This window comes from Mustelus asterias, chromosome 25 (assembly GCF_964213995.1).
Source record: "Mustelus asterias chromosome 25, sMusAst1.hap1.1, whole genome shotgun sequence".
Lineage (NCBI taxonomy): Eukaryota > Metazoa > Chordata > Chondrichthyes > Carcharhiniformes > Triakidae > Mustelus > Mustelus asterias.
Genome location: NC_135825.1, coordinates 48,261,537 through 48,278,929, shown reverse-complemented (window position 1 = coordinate 48,278,929; position 17,393 = coordinate 48,261,537). Strand labels below are relative to the sequence as shown.

General features: G+C 48.7%; 2 protein-coding genes across 6 annotated transcripts in view; one reads left to right on the top strand and one right to left on the bottom strand.

Annotated features, from left to right (window-relative positions):
* The window catches only part of rpl10a (ribosomal protein L10a), a 368,503-nt gene that overhangs the window by 146,644 nt on the left and 204,466 nt on the right, over nt 1-17,393 (bottom strand). The gene's annotated exons all lie outside the window — the stretch shown is intronic.
* Nucleotides 1-17,393, top strand: part of LOC144479158 (F-actin-monooxygenase mical1-like) — a 125,567-nt gene that overhangs the window by 96,033 nt on the left and 12,141 nt on the right. For 3 of the 5 annotated variants that reach the window (XM_078197724.1, XM_078197722.1, XM_078197723.1), the window contains 3 exons: nt 8,316-8,419; nt 9,754-9,858; nt 14,916-15,009. In XM_078197724.1, the coding sequence (XP_078053850.1) occupies nt 8,316-8,419; nt 9,754-9,858; nt 14,916-15,009 (303 nt within the window). Of the gene's footprint in view, nt 1-1,076; nt 2,293-8,315; nt 8,420-9,753; nt 9,859-14,915; nt 15,010-17,393 lie in introns of all 5 variants that reach the window. The other 2 variants (XM_078197721.1, XM_078197720.1) reach the window with 1 other exon arrangement.

Sequence of the window (17,393 nt, the reverse complement as noted above, 5' to 3'; positions counted from 1 at the left end):
TCTTGTATCCTGTTCTTATGTTTTGCTTTCAGATGGTGTAGACCTATATTCTGCTATCAACACTTACTCCGGTTCAATACTTTGTTCCTTTAATACTATCATTACCCTTTGCCTTTTGTTCTGTGACATCTTTGTCATTTAATCTCCCCCACCCTCTTAACCTATCCCAGACCTCCTTTTGCTCCACCTGACTCTCTCCTCTTTTGGCAACAGTGTAAAACGCATCACGTTCCTACCTCTCTTCAGTTCCGAAGAAGAGTCATATTGGATTCAAAACGTTAACTCTGCTTCTCTCTCTCCAGGTGCTGCCAGACCTGCTGAGCCTTCCCAGAACTTTCTGTTTTTGTTACTCTTCCTCTTGCTCCTCCAAGCAGAAAGTTTAATACTGCTGCTACTTGCAAGTCAATCTCAAGTTTGAATCATTTCCAGGCTGTCTAAATCATGAAACTCTACTCCCTCCATTCCTACCTCTCTGCTGCTGTCTCTGCCTGTAAAATCCAATCTTTGCAATGTCTAATCACTTCTTCTTTGTCCACTTTTCTACAGCTTTCATCCTTAGTAGAGTCCTATACAGTGGACCTTTTGAACTAGACTTCCCAATGTAAAGAACTCAATTTTCCCAACTTCCATGTCAGGTTTGGAGGAAATGTCAGTCTTGATTAAGGGTTAGTCACTGTTTGGAGTATGAGGCTTCTAGGTTCTGAAGACACATTTTGCAATCTGGATGGAAGGTATTTGAGGCAATTCATCTAGAGAATTCACCCGAATATGAACTAATCTCCTAGACGTCATCCACACTTTTCAGACTTTCCTTTGTTTGAGTTAATCATAGGCCCAGACTCTTTCTCACATCACTGCTAGGCAAAGCTGATTGTTGTGTTGCAATAGGTTTTTCATGAACCTGTTCCCAAGCACTGTTTTAACCCATTGCTTATTTAACTTCTGCATTGTCAGCTTAACTCTCTGATAGGCCACAAGCTGTGCTGAATGAAAGCAGCTTCACCTGCTCTGAAAACGTCCCATTTCTAACCATCCGTTTTTTGTTATCATCTTTCCATTCTCCTGAAAATCCGCAGAATTTTGTTTCTCACCCTATGGTAGAGCATCAATGGTCCAAAAGTGGGAACTCCACGGCATTTGGATCGAGCACTGACTCCAACTTTACTACAGGATCTGAAGGGAATTCCATGGATCATAAAAATATTGCTGAACCAGTCAACAGAGAATATTGCCATCATAGTGAAGAATCTCCACCTCCATCATCGAACCAATCTGCATATCTCTGTGGTACAAACAACACCGCATCTTCCTCTGTTAAACCCCTGCCTGTGCATGATCATGTCATGCCTTTGGGCAGCGACGCTGAGAGATTTAGTACCTGTCAGCAGAAGCAAAGTTCCATTGTTGATGAGACCTCCATACCATCACTCAATATCTCTGAGCCCCACACCAGCGAATCTCCACCCTCGCATTCTACCAAAACCTTACACCTGGAAGATGCCAACAGGACAACATATACTGGCGATTGCAAAGGAGCTTCCTCACGTGAACAGCTGGGTAACATGCCTTGTCCAGGAGTTGAAGAGAATGTAGAGGATGCTGATAGGGAATCAGTGTCAAAGGAATTTCCTTCAGCACATCTTCATTTTGAATTAGCTAGGGACAAGGAGAATGACGATCACAACACCCCAATGAAGAAATTGGTTCTTTCACCATCCGTAAGACACAAACTTGCCAGACTAAGTGTAACCTCAGACTCTGATTCAGAAAGTCAGGAGGATGATACGCAGCCCAGGATTCAGTGTGACAGACTACCATCCGAGGGTGAGAGGTTCCATCCAGAAAAGGCAGCAACTTGCACCTTTGTAGAATCTGAGAACTCAGCCAAGGAATGGGAACTAGTGGATCACCCCGCACCAGTCATGGGCACAGGAGATCACAGAAGTCTCAAAGAGCAAGAGAGGAAAAATCAGATTTATTGGGACACACCCAGGCCTGACCTGAAGGACAAATCTAGTCCGAATGTAGGTCAGCCCTTGCCCACCAAGAACAACTCCGAAATCTCAAAGAATAAAGCCACAGAGAAATTAAAAGCCAATGCAAAGCCAAGTGAGAAAGACTTGGCTTCTAAAACTCCAAATAAATCAAGATTGACGGTTTTTTCATTTCGCCAGAAGTTTTCTCGTAGATCAAGAAGAGAGAAGGGAAATAAAGAGCAGGAAAGCACCACTGTTTATCAACCAAAGGCAGAGGTATCAGCAATCCAGGAGTCCTCTGCGCCTCAGAAGGAAGGTAAGGATTCACGTGGATCTAGTATTTGTTTTTATTCCATTTTCTAGGGATAAGGAGCTACAATAGCGATGAGGGGATGGACTCTACTGAGTGGTTTAGCAAAGACCATGCTAACAGGTTCACAACTTCTCACCAAAGGAAATCACCACTTATGATGTTAGTCCACATAGCAAGCAGAGCATTGCTTCCCTGTGCTAGACAGTATGAGCAACTTTAGCATTGAATTCCTGTTTATTGTGTATTCAAATGCTATGCTGTTGTGTCGATGACCATCCCAAAAATGAGACGTTTCTTGCTTGTACAAAGGTAATAATCCAAAGGAAACAGGGCTATTCACACATGCGAAACTAAGCAGGCTTTTCATATATAGGGTCGAGATCAGCAAGTGACCTCAAAATCATTCCAATTTCGAGCATTTTTGCACAAACTCAGGGCTGTGCACGTGATTCAGTAACTTTGCTCCACGCTGTGCAGAGAACTGGAACTAGGAGCTGCGCAACACAGAGATGCACCAGAGAGACTAAACCCCACAGAGCTCCACGAGAGAGACTGTATCTCACAGAGCTCCACCAGAGAGACTATACCCCACAGAGCTCCACCAGAGAGATTTTACCCCACAGAGCTCCACCAGAGAGAATTTACCCCACAGAGCTCCACTAGAGAGACAATACCCCACAGACCTCCACCAGAGAGACTATACCCCACAGAGCTCCACCAGAGAGACTAAACCCCACAGAGCTCCACCAGAGAGACAATACCCCACAGAGCTCCACCAGAGAGACTATACCCCACAGAGCTCCACCAGAGAGACAATAGCCCACAGAGCTCCACCAGAGAGATTATAGCCCACAGAGCTCCACCGGAGAGATTATAGCCCACAGAGCTCCACCGGAGAGATTATAGCACACAGAGCTCCACCGGAGAGACTATACCCCACAGAGCTCCACCAGAGAGATTATACCCCACAGAGCTGCACCAGAGAGACTATACCCCACAGAGCTCCACCAGAGAGACTATACCCCACAGAGCTCCACCAGAGAGACTATAGCCCACAGAGCTCCACCAGAGAGATTATAGCCCACAGAGCTCCACCGGAGAGATTATAGCCCACAGAGCTGCATCTCAGAGATGGACCAGATGTAGAGGAGCAGTATTCCCACTTATAATTTACTCCTCAGAATAATGGATATTGTAACGTTAACTGTCATATATATTAAGCCAACAATAATAAAGATATACTTACCAGGAACACATACAATAAAATATTTTAGCCAGTGAACTCAAGACATTACAGTTCCAAGTTCAGTGTACTTGGGTGGATCTGATTCTAATCAACTTACAAGAATCTGTTGCAACACCACCTGTTTAAGCCTTTCTTTTTACCCCTGACATGTATCATAGTTACATTACGTAGTTGGTTTGATTGTACTGTCTTGCAATCATTGGCCCATAATTCCCAGACTGTTTTCACTCCCTACCTTTCCAGATGTTTTGTCTTTCTCAGGCAGCTGTTTACCTATAAGCCAGGCCTCAAGGTGTGTCTGTGAATGAACCAATAAAGGAAGCTTTTCTAACTGCTCTTTGTGACTTTGACCATTGCAGTGAAATTTCTAATGATTAAATCTGTACCAATCAATTACACAGGCACTCTCTGCTACGACACCACTTTCACCTGCGAACCTTGAACTCTGACATGCTTATAGAATTCCTACAGTGCAGAAGGAGGCCATTTGGCCCATCGAGTCTGCACCGACAACAATCCCAGCCAGACCCTATCCTCGCAACCCCATGCATTTACCCTGACAATCCCCCTGACACTAATGGACAACCTAGCATAGCCAATCAACCTAACCCACACATCTTTGGAGTGTGGGAGAAAACCGGAGCACCTGGAGGAAACCCACGCAGACATGGGGACAATGTGCAAATTGCACACAGTCACCCGAGGCCAGAATCGAATCCTGGGTCCCTAGAGCTGTGAGGCAGCAGTGCTAACCACTGAGCCACCGTGCTACCCTTATTGCCCATTTGATCCCGAGGGCATCACAACTGACCCCAGAATTCATCTTAGATCCACACACATATACGCGACCCCTTGGAGGCCAATGGACAGTGATCCAAAGCAGGAACAGTAATGAATTTGACACCAGCCTGAACCAGGCCAATTGTAGCACCCCGACAACAGCAGTTTGCATTTATATAGCGCCTTTAACTTTGTGAAAAATCCCAAGGTGCTTCACAGGAGTGATATAAAACAAAGTGTGAAACAAGTCACAAACGAAGATACTGGTCAGACGGCCAAAAGGCTGGTCACGGAGATAGGCTTTATGGACTGTCTTAGGGGAGAGAAGCGAGGTGGAGAGAGGGAATTCCTGAGCTTGGGATCTAGGCAACTGAATCCAATAGTGGAGCAATTAATATTGGGGATGTACAAGAGGCTAGAATTACAGGAGTGCAGATATTTCAGAGGGTTGTGAGGCTGGAGGAGATTGCAGAGGGAGATTGCAGTTTGAAAAGGATGAGAATTTGCTGAGGTGAGATCAGCTAACACAGAACAGGCAGAGGAGAATCATTCTTACTAACGTCCTACTCTCAGCTCTGCTCGCTCGTCTCACCTCTGCTCGCTCGTCTTCCCTTGGCAGTGATAGATGTTCTGTGGTTGCCCACAGTTATGCTGCAACAGATCGGGAACAAAGTGTTCCTGTTTCAGATCACTGTCCAGTAGATCCAGAGGGATTGGAAATTCCTCCACAGTGCAGGGTGCCATTGATTGCACAAACATGGCCCTGTGGGTGCTGCCTGTCCATGTTGCTTTAGACTGCAACTGAGAGAAACTTCGCTCCTTCACCATCCGAGTTGTGTGACCTCAGGCCATGAACCCAGGCAGCAATCATGATGCTATCATTCTGCAGTAACTCACTGTGTCAGCTGTATTTGAGTCACCACAAGAACTTAGAGAGGGAGACACACACACACATAGCATGCATACCATAACTGTCATGATGCCACATTGAATGTGATGAAGCAAATTCTGACATGCTAAATATTTCCACTGCCCTGGGCTACTGTGAAGGCACAGTAAGTAGTCTCACAACACCAGATTAAAGTCCAACAGGTTTATTTGGTAGCACGAGCTTTTGGACCGGTGATCCTTCATCAGTTGAGCACCTCACCTTCATCAGGTGGGCACCTCACCATCAGGTGAGCACCTCACCTTCAATCAGTGGAATGTGAAATATAGGCTGGGATTGTCTCCTCCCTCCCGCAGAGGGTTTGATGGCCAGTTTGAGCGGAGCATTTAGCGGGAGTCAGGAACTTGCAATTCTTCCACTGGTGGGTTAATGGTGGGTCGGCTTTCCCGCTGACTGATGGTGTGAAAGTTATTTACATCTCATGAATGCGCATTAAAACAGTTGCCCGCCAGCGTCCAATCAGGCCTTACAATCTTGTGTCAGGCCACCAGGAAGTTGTGTCAGTCTAAATCCCAATAGCTGAAGGGTGGTGTGCACAAAATGGTTCTTGGTTAACCAGAGAGTTCAGGGTGAGTGCAACAACCTTTCTGCCATAACACTGTGCTGCACCTGATGTGCTGAACAGCACTCAGCTGGGACAGACCAGCTCCTGCCCTCCTTCTCCATGCTGAGCTGGTCTTCGTGGATAGCACCGTGCTACTGGACCCATGGACCCTCCTGTGTTGCCGTCTCGGGTCAGTATTGAGCCTGGGATTGGGAAGTGCAGAGGCCTCCTTCCCCTGGTACCTCACAGCAGTGTCTAGCTGGACAGCAGTGTGTTACAAGACTCATGTAACCACAGCAACAAAGACCCAAATTTACCCGAATTGCAAGGTGAGGTTAGGGGGTTGGGGGGGGGGGGGGGGGGGGGGGGGTGGTGCAATGTGGAAAGAGGGCTGTGCAAGGAGAGGGGAATGTGAGAGTTCACAATGGCAGGCAGAGGGGCAAAGAGCTGGATGAAGACGATGAACAATAGAAGACAGAGTGAAGACTGAGGGGAGTGAAGCTAGACCCTGACAAGGCTGCACTGAAAAGCTCACAAACAAGGCGGTCAAAGGGATACCACATGGTTTACTGGAAGGGGATGGATGAAGACACCAGATGTGGTGGGTAGAGGTCCAAGCAGGGCATGGGCAAATGATTGACTTGGAGGAGGGTTGTTGGATTGGAGAATAGGCTGCCTTTTCTATCTGGGAAGCTGACATCCTGCACTGTCTGGTGAAGACAGGTGAGCTGGAGAGAGTGATGTGAGTGCGCTGGATTGGTGTTTAAATATGGCACCGGAACTTTTGGAAATGTCAGCTGACAGCAGGCAGATGATTCAGCTGCTGGCCTGCGAGGTGACCCGGAGGGAAACCTAACTCTGCATAATGAGGTTTCAAACACAGAATGTGGTGCGGGATCCTGCCATTCTGGTCAGCGGGAAAGGTGCCTCCTGCCACTGCACTTAGTCTCCAAATGGGAGAATGCCACCAATTAGAAATTAAGCCATGAGGACAAATTAACTCACCCGAACACTTACAGGCCCATGTAATGCTGAGCTTCAGTTTGAATACTGCAGTGCTATGTAAGACAGTGGACACTAGATAAAATCTCATCACTTATCCGCATGGTAGTATGTGGCTAGTTCATGTGTCTCTGCTCTTTGTTGTGTCAATGTGCTGAAAACTCATTGGTCTGTGCTGCCACTATGGCAAAGGGAGCCAAAACCTGAGGGCAGTTTAAATGGTGTTGGTCACGGAGATGGCAATATTCATTGGTTTTCAATGTCCAATGATATAAATACTGTGTGCATAATAACATCTGTCCGAACAGTGTACGGCTCCTTTGTGAAAGATATCTAAGAATATAAGGTATAGGAGTAGACTATTTGTTCTTTCGGGCTGTTCCACCATTCAACAAGATCATGGCTGATTTTCTATCCGACCTTTCCCACACTTTTCCAATATTCCTTTAGTATCCAAAAATCTATTGACCTCCATCTGGAATATTCTCAGTGGCATGTGCCCCCAAATCTAGATCCACCCTGTTACAACGCAGAGGTGATTTCTCCCTCTGTTCGATTTTGGGACCACTCAAAGGGATATACCTCACCTTGTAATCTTATGCGCATGTGTGTGAGGTAGTAGGAAGTTATTGGTTTTGGTTAATTAAAGCAGGATCTGACACTCTCTATCATGAGCAATTAACAGGTCTTTATTTTTAAACTGGTGACAACCCTTATTAAAACAATTAACAAACTGAATAAAATCCCAATAGAATGCTGTTCAAATATTACAAGACTCCTTCAGGAATAATGAAATAAATCATTACAGAATTCAGTCACTCAACTATTATACAAACAAGCATCTTTTGGAAGTATGAACTTTCTTCAGTAATGCTCAGGCCTGGAACACTTTCTGAGTTGGTATCTGTCTCTATTTAAACGGTGATTTTATGAAGATATACATGATACTGCAGGATTTACATGAGAGCCTCACCTTTCCCTCCTTCTGACTCAAGAGGCGGCAAGCATTCTCTGCCAGTTACCACCTCCCCCTCCCTCCCACCCCCCAAGTCTGGATTTATATACCTGGAATTACCTCATAGTATTCCTGCGATCTGAGTGGCTTGAGGCTGTCAACACCCTCAGATTTGAATTTCATTGGTTCTGTGTCTCTGCGTGCTTGCTTTAAACTCAACGGTCCAATTCAAAAGCCTGTTTTGGTTAGGTTGGAGCACTGACTGCAAAAATCGCTTCTGCAGCCTGCACTCTGCAATTTAAAATCCATGCACAGAGACACCTGTTTTTTTTTTAAGAGAGACAATGCTATACGATTTCTTCTTTTGGTTTTAGCATTTCTTTTCATTTTTTACATTTGTCACATACCACATTTTTAACCCGACATGTGCAACTTCACACCAATCCACACTCACACGGAGCCCCTGCTCCCTGAAGCTCTGCTGCATTGTGCTTGGTCTCCCACCAGAGCCAGGGATCTTACTGTATGATTCTGTGTTTCTTTTATCCAGTAATGTCTTACAATCTGAGTGACGAAGAGAAGTCGGATGAGGAGGAGGAAGAGTCCCTCAGTGAAGACGAGATGAAATCTAACACTGAGCCACCAATCAAAACTGTGAGTATAAGTGACTCCATACCTGGGAGATGCACTTTGTTTTCCATCTAACCTCTGTATTCGATCCTGATGGGAATAACTAGGCAGTGGCATTGTGGTATTGTCACTGGACTAGTAATCCAGAAGCTGAAGGGGACGCTCTGGGGACCTGGGTTTGAATCGCTTTGAATCCTTCCCTGAAGGAGGCAAACCTCTTGTGCTCAGGCACCGTCCCGTGGACCTTGTTCAATTGTGAGCCATTTCATGCCACGACCTTGTATTCTTTGGAAGCTAGGTGGAAGCCGCGGTCTGATTCAGAATCCTTATGGTCGACAGCAGAAGGGACTAACATCCCGTCTGTCTGGGCAAAAACCTGGGTGGATCTTGACTTTGCGTGATACTGTAAAAACCGCTTTGAATCCCACCATGGCGAGCAAAAATCTGGAATTAATGTGACCATGAAACCATTGGCAACTATTGTAAAAACCCAACTGGTTCATTTAATGTCCTTTAGGGAAGGAAATCTGCCGCCCATATCCTGGTCTGGCCTACATGTGACTCCAGACCCACAGCAATGTGGTTAACTCTTTAAATGTCCTCGGAAATGGCCATGCAAGCCACTCAGTTCAAGAGCGTTTGGGAATGGGCAACAAATGCTGAGCAGCCAATGTGCCCACATCCCCATGAATGAATTAAAAAACAACTTAAACTGCCCGTGGGGGAGCTGATGGAGTGAGGGGCAGTTTTATATGCTGTCCAATATTAGACTGCATTGATGTCAGCAGAGGGTGATCCATCCAGCAAATTAGACTGACATTGCGGGTCTCCATTCCTGAGAAATGAAAAACCTCTTTGGCCTTTTACATACTCAAGTATTGGTCTCTTATCTGTGTGAGACCTGGTTTGGCTTAGTGACAGGAATTAATGGAAATAAGAATGGGGAAAGGTGTCAAATGGGGATGGCTGTTTTTACAGTATCACGCAAAGTCAAGATCCACCCAGGTTTTTGCCCAGACAGACGGGATGTTAGTCCCTTCTGCTGTCGACCATAAGGATTCTGAATCAGACCGCGGCTTCCACCTAGCTTCCAAAGAATACAAGGTCGTGGCATGAAATGGCTCACAATTGAACAAGGTCCACGGGACGGTGCCTGAGCACAAGAGAGGGTCTTCAGGGAAGGAGGCAAACCTAATAATTAGCTGGCTCAGCCACGGTGCACAGTGATTGATGGGAGGTTCTCACCGCAGTCGGATCTGCCGCACGTGTAGTTTAAACTGCCCCACACACAAAATATGTGCAAATCTGCATGGTCGGTAAGAGCTGAAACTGAAGAGAAATTGTTCCCTTTCTCACAGAAACTAAGTCCGGAGGAATCTGCTGCAAGGCGAGAAACATTGCGACTGCGATCTTTTGAACGGCGTGCAAGGCAGGAAGAAATGGCGAGGTTATTGAAAGCACAGGTAATGTGGGAGATGAGCTACCTTCACATTCCAGACTGCCACATTGCACCCCCTTTGGTTCGGATAACTCGTTCCCACTCAACATCCACAAGGTTAGCTCCGGGAACAAGATGGCGGCTTGAGGTTCGACATTCAAACTGATTGCACTGCACACGATCCCGTGTCAGATAAATCAGATGTCCCTCAGTTTGTGCCACCCTTGGCTTTGCGAAGGTTATTGTACCTGAATACACAGCACAGTATCATTAAACCAAGATTCAAGCTTAATCACTCGCCTTCAGCTCCCTTGCTCTGTTGACCCGAGTAACCTGTCTCAGTCACCACGAGCTGACGTCAGGTGCAGGATTGTGATTTGTTCTATGGACTAAGCTCTAGAATTTCCTCCCTAAACCTCCACTCTTACCTTTAAGACGCTCCTTAAAACCTATCCCTTTGAGTAATGTTTTAATGATATGCCATCTTGTTCTGTGTTTTTTTTTAAAAATTCATTCCCGTTTCCATTCCATAAATGCTGCTGCTGAAAATCACCAAGAAACCTGCTTGTGGGACAGGTTTTCTTGGTTTTCTCAGTAAATACTGGATCGTGCGTAATCTGAAGTCAGACACTATTGTTCACATGAAAGACTGGCTGGAATGTGTTCCCTCAGTCTAGCAGATGACCAATTTGTCAGATAACATCAGCTCCACATTAAATATTTTGATTTTAAAAAAGGGCTTAAAAGAACTGGATTTTCACTTTTCACCATTGCGTGACCAAAGTGATTTATAATGCATGAAGTTGTTTGAGCGGTGTAGTTCCTGATGTATGATGGGACATTTTAACAAAGTCAGTATTGAAAATAAATGTTCCGAGTGAGCTAATCCTCGGAATATGTTGTGCTTGAGTAGTTTCGTATCCTGTACAATTACCACACAATCTGATTAAACCTTACACATTTGTGAAATTTCACTTTCGGTCCACAGGCTCGAGTCTATTTAATTTGGAGTTGGCAGCAGATAGGAATCAGTTACCTGACCTACCCTACTCCACACGCCCATGCTTCCTGTACTGGAGTGTGATATCCCCCCAAACCTGGAGTGTGATATCACCCCCGAACCTGGAGTGTGATATCCCCCCAAACCTGGAGTGTGATATCCCCCCAAACCTGGAGTGTGATATCACCCCCAAACCTGGAGTGTGATATCACCCCCAAACCTGGAGTGTGATATCACCCCCAAACCTGGAGTGTGATATCACCCCCGAACCTGGAGTGTGAGATCCCCCCCCGAACCTGGAGTGTGAGATCCCCCCCCGAACCTGGAGTGTGAGATCCCCCCCGAACCTGGAGTGTGAGATCCCCCCCGAACCTGGAGTGTGAGATCCCCCCCGAACCTGGAGTGTGAGATCCCCCCCGAACCTGGAGTGTGAGGTCCCCCCCGAACCTGGAGTGTGAGATCCCCCCCGAACCTGGAGTGTGAGATCCCCCCCGAACCTGGAGTGTGAGATCCCCCCCGAACCTGGAGTGTGAGATCCCCCCCGAACCTGGAGTGTGAGATCCCCCCCGAACCTGGAGTGTGAGATCCCCCCCCGAACCTGGAGTGTGAGATCCCCCCCGAACCTGGAGTGTGAGATCCCCCCCGAACCTGGAGTGTGAGATCCCCCTCGAACCTGGAGTGTGAGATCCCCCCCGAACCTGGAGTGTGAGATCCCCCCCGAACCTGGAGTGTGAGATCCCCCCCGAACCTGGAGTGTGAGATCCCCCCCGAACCTGGAGTGTGAGATCCCCCCCGAACCTGGAGTGTGAGATCCCCCCCGAACCTGGAGTGTGAGATCCCCCCCGAACCTGGAGTGTGAGATCCCCCCCGAACCTGGAGTGTGAGATCCCCCCCGAACCTGGAGTGTGAGATCCCCCCCGAACCTGGAGTGTGAGATCCCCCCCGAACCTGGAGTGTGAGATCCCCCCCCGAACCTGGAGTGTGAGATCCCCCCCGAACCTGGAGTGTGAGATCCCCCCCCGAACCTGGAGTGTGAGATCCCCCCCGAACCTGGAGTGTGAGATCCCCCCCGAACCTGGAGTGTGAGATCCCCCCCGAACCTGGAGTGTGAGATCCCCCCCGAACCTGGAGTGTGAGATCCCCCCCCGAACCTGGAGTGTGAGATCCCCCCCCGAACCTGGAGTGTGAGATCCCCCCCCGAACCTGGAGTGTGAGATCCCCCCCCGAACCTGGGGTGTGAGATCCCCCCCCGAACCTGGAGTGTGAGATCCCCCCCCGAACCTGGAGTGTGAGATCCCCCCCGAACCTGGAGTGTGAGATCCCCCCCGAACCTGGAGTGTGTGATCCCCCCCGAACCTGGAGTGTGAGATCCCCCCCGAACCTGGAGTGTGAGATCCCCCCCGAACCTGGAGTGTGAGATCCCCCCCGAACCTGGAGTGTGAGATCCCCCCCGAACCTGGAGTGTGAGATCCCCCCCGAACCTGGAGTGTGAGATCCCCCCCGAACCTGGAGTGTGAGATCCCCCCCGAACCTGGAGTGTGAGATCCCCCCCGAACCTGGAGTGTGAGATCCCCCCCGAACCTGGAGTGTGAGATCCCCCCCGAACCTGGAGTGTGAGATCCCCCCCGAACCTGGAGTGTGAGATCCCCCCCGAACCTGGAGTGTGAGATCCCCCCCGAACCTGGAGTGTGGGATCCCCCCCGAACCTGGAGTGTGAGATCCCCCCCGAACCTGGAGTGTGAGATCCCCCCCGAACCTGGAGTGTGAGATCCCCCCCGAACCTGGAGTGTGAGATCCCCCCCGAACCTGGAGTGTGAGATCCCCCCCGAACCTGGAGTGTGAGATCCCCCCCGAACCTGGAGTGTGAGATCCCCCCCGAACCTGGAGTGTGAGATCCCCCCCGAACCTGGAGTGTGAGATCCCCCCCGAACCTGGAGTGTGAGATCCCCCCCGAACCTGGAGTGTGAGATCCCCCCCGAGCCTGGAGTGTGAGATCCCCCCCGAGCCTGGAGTGTGAGATCCCCCCCCGAACCTGGAGTGTGAGATCCCCCCCCGAACCTGGAGTGTGAGATCCCCCCCCGAACCTGGAGTGTGAGATCCCCCCCCGAACCTGGAGTGTGAGATCCCCCCCCGAACCTGGAGTGTGAGATCCCCCCCCGAACCTGGAGTGTGAGATCCCCCCCCATATCCGAATTCGATATATCCTACATTAGAGTGTGATATGCCCTATACTGAAGTGTAAATCCCCAGGGTGGAAAGCTCTCTACAGTGTCTCCCCTGGTTTTGAAGTGCAGCGTGAGGTATTGATAAGCTGCTAAATGGAACCGGACCTCAGCACATTCAGACGTGTGGGTGAAAGGGTAACGCCCATTTCCACCAATCGTGTCAACCATTGGGCATCAATGCTCCAAGCAAAGTGCCACTTGGGCATTTCACTGTTTGAAATAGTTACAGGCTGAGCGGGTGAATCGCCCCACAGAACGAAGTCAGTGGAGGGTCATAGATGGATTTAGGGATTGTGATTACAAACAAAATATGCTGGAAATTCTCAGCAGGTCAGGTAGCATCTGTGGAGAGAATAAGAGTTAATGTTCCACGACGTGATAACATTTCATCAGATGATGACTGTGGAAATGTCGAATAGTTGAGATGTTAAGATTGCTTCGTGATCTGAGAGGTTTATGTCATTAATCATAGAGATGGGGGAGAATTTCCGTGGCTCATTCCCTCATTTGATGAAATGAATAGGGTCGAACCCCAGATTGAGGGTGTTTGGAGGGAGGGAAATGCTCAAATTCTGCTTTTCGGGATTGTGATTTTAGTCTGTATCAGTCTGTCAGCCAGTCTTTCAATGCACCAACTGGATCCACATTCCTCCTGAGCCCAAAACCCTCTGCTCTCTTTAAATTAGCATTTGAACCCTTTTATCATGATCTCCTGGCAATCTCTCTCTCGCATTCTGTTCTCCTTCTGGGATTTTCTCCTGCGTCGAGCCTGTGTTTTCTCCTGTGTTGAGCCTGTGTTTTGTCCTGCGTCGGGCCTGTGTTTTGTCCCGCGTCAGGCCTGTGTTTTGTCCCGCGTCGGGCCTGTGTTTTGTCCTGCGTCGGGCCTGTGTTTTGTCCCGCGTCGGGCCTGTGTTTTGTCCCGCGTCGGGCCTGTGTTTTGTCCCGCGTCGGGCCTGCGTTTTCTCCCGCATCGGGCCTGCGTTTTCTCCTGCGTCGGGCCTGCGTTTTCGCCTGCGTTTTCTCCTGCGTCGGGTCTACATTTCCACCTACGTCGGGCCTGCCTTTTCCCCTGCGCGAGCGTGCGTTTTCACCTGCGATTTCTCCTGCGTTGCGCCTGCGTTTTCTCCTACGTCAGGCCTGCGTTTTCTCCTGCATCGGGCCTGCGTTTTCTCCAGTGTCGGGCCTGCATTTCCACGTGCGTAGGACCTGCGTTTTCACCTGCATCGGGCCTGCATTTTCACCTGTGTGGGCCTGCGTTTCCACCTGCGTCGGGCCTGCATTTCCTCCACCTGCGTCGGGCCTGCATTTCCTCCACCTGCGCCGGGCCTGCGTTTTCACCTGCGCCGGGCCTGCGTTTTCACCTGCGCCGGGCCTGCGTTTTCACCTGCGCCGGGCCTGCGTTTTCACCTGCGCCGGACCTGCGTTTTCACCTGTGTCGGGCCTGCGTTTTCACCTGCATCGAGCCTGCATCGGTCCTGCGTCGAGCGTGCATTTTCACCTGCGTTTTCTCCTGCATCAAGCCTGCGTTTTCTCTTGCGTCGAGCCTCTCGTTTGCTGCTGTGTCGAGCCTGCGTTTTCTCCTGCGTCGAGCCTGCGTTTTCTCCTGCGTCGAGCCTTCGTTTGCTGCTGCGTCAAGCCTGCGTTTTCTCCTGCGTTTTCTCCTGCGTCGAGCTTGCGCTTTCTCCTGTGTCGAGTTTGCGTTTTCTCCTGCGTCGAGCCTTCGTTTGCTGCTGCATCGAGCCTGTGTTTTCTCCTGCGTCGAGCCTGCGTTTTCTCCTGCGTCGAGCTTGCGCTTTCTCCTGTGTCGAGTTTGCGTTTTCTCCTGTGTTCAGTCTGTGTTTTCTCTCGGAATTATAGATGATTCAGAGACGGTTGGAAGAGATTGAACAGATGTTCCATGATTTGGAGCAGCGAGGCATTCACCTCGAGCAGGACATGCGCAATAATCAAGGTAAGAATCACAACATTTCCCACACAATCACATTTTATCAAGCTCTCTTTGTGGAAAGAGTGTGATAAAAGTTTCTCCTGATCGGAAGGTCATTCATGACACCACTCTCCACTCACCTTTGCCTCTTTCCATGCTTTTCTTTTGCAAAGCCCTATATGTCCACTTTCAACGGTGAATTAAAGCCCAGCAAATTTTTAAAAATTCACTCATGGGACATGGGCATCGCTGGCTAGCCTGCATCTATTGCCCATCCCGAGTTGCCTGAGGGCCTTTAAGAGTTAACCACATTGCTGCGGGTCTGGAGTCACATGTAGGCCAGACCAGGGAAGGACGGCAGATTTCCTTCCCTAAAGGACATTAGTGAACCAGATGGGTTTTTCCGACAATCGACAATGATTTCATGGTCAACAGTAGATTCTTAATTCCAGACATTTTTTATTGAGTTCAAATTCCACCATCTGCCGTGGTGGGATTCAAACCCAGGTCCCCAAAACATTAGCGAAGTTTCTGGATTAAAAGTCTAGTGATAATACCACTAGGCCATCGCCTCCCCGTTTACTGTGTGTTCAAAGCACTCTCTACAAAAACACAAAAATAAATAATGCAGAGAATGAAGAGAAAGCTGAGATGTCCTTTAAGGGATGGCCATCTATCTAAGCTGCCTCAGTCCCTCTCTCTGTAGCTGCTCTCTGATAATACTGATTGGAATATGTCACCCTGGACTGGCGCTGATTTAATGGGAGCTTGATTCAAGATCTGATATTGCAGCAGTCCCAGAGTGACCCAACCAAAGGCAAACACACCTCTAGGTTTTTCTTTCCTTTTCAAATTATTTATTTCTACATATGACGTCCCGTTCACCATAGAGATTCCCCCCCAGCCAACACACTCCTCTGAAGGTGATTGTTGAGATGTGTTAAGAGTGGCTCAGATTGACTCTCTCTCTGAATTTTTACCCTCTCTATGTCTTTCCATCTTATAGCTGGGATAGGGAGCGCAATAGTATGGGACAACCCAACCAGCGCCCTCTGCCATCTAAAAGGACAAGGGCTGCCCGTGCATGAGAACAATGCCACCTGCAAGTTCCTCTCCATGCCCCACACCATCCTATATCACCGTTCCTTCATTGTCGCTGGGTCAAAATCCTGGAATTCCTTCCCTAATAGCACGGTGGATGTACCTGCACCATATGAACTGCAGCGGTTCAAGAAGGCAGCTCACCACCACTGTTCACTTTGCTGTGCACTGCCCATTTAATACACTGCATGTCCTCTTTAAGTGGACACAGTAAGAAGTCTCACAACACCAGGTTAAAGTCCAACAGGTTTGTTTGGAATCACGAGCTTTTGGAGCGCTGCTGAGGACGGAGCAGCGCTCCGAAAGCTCGTGATTTCAAATAAACCTGTTGGACTTTAACCTGGTGTTGTGAGATTTCTTACTGTGTTTACCCCAGTCCAACGCCGGCATCTCCACATCATGGCCCTATAAGTGGCTGCATGGCTGTGAACGGGAGTATCTTAAAGGAAAGGCTACAATCTGTATCTTCTCTGATTACAGCAAGCCCGTGCACACACTGATACTCACCACCAGCTTCTCAAAGGCAGCTTGGGATGGGCAATAAGTACCGGGCTTGTCAGCAACACCCCCTATCCCAGGAATGAAAAAGAATGGTTGGGGTTTGGAGTTAATTGGCAGCATTGCGCCATTCAATGACCTGCTGTGGAAATGGGTGACTGACTTGTCTCTGATGCAGGGCAACTTTCCATCCAGCAGAGGGTTCCACTGGACCATGAACAATAGACTGCTCCATCCGATATACATCCCCGCAGCCTCTCTGTGTTCTGCGAACCCAGAAGAGTACACTCATCAGGACAGGAGGGGGGGAGGGAGGGGAGGAGGAGAATTGGTGAAACACTGTGATTCTTCTATAAACGTGCTCCTTTTATTGCCCATTGCTTAGGGTTGTCAACTCTGAAGATTTCATCTGACCTTTCACCCCCAACTGCCCCACCCGGTCGAACAGCTATTTTTATACATCTCCAATATGCTTATAACTAACACATCGACATGTTCAGCTAAAATTGCAAAAAGCGCACCATCTTTTGAAATGACATGAAGATTTTAGTGTCTGGGAGTCAAGCTCTAATTGCTGGAGACTTCAGGATAATACAGGAGGGGTAGAAAAGCAATGTGCCGTGGTCTCCTCTTGATTAAAGGTGTACTTGAGGAGGTTTTTTTCCTGATGTCAAGGAGCTAAGACAGTGTCACGTACAAAATGTATGGGTCACTGCATGAAACCAAATGTTGCACAAAAAATCACAGAAATGACGTGAGACTCTCACACTCTGCGAAACAGAGAGAGACCCATTCTCCCAAAACCTACA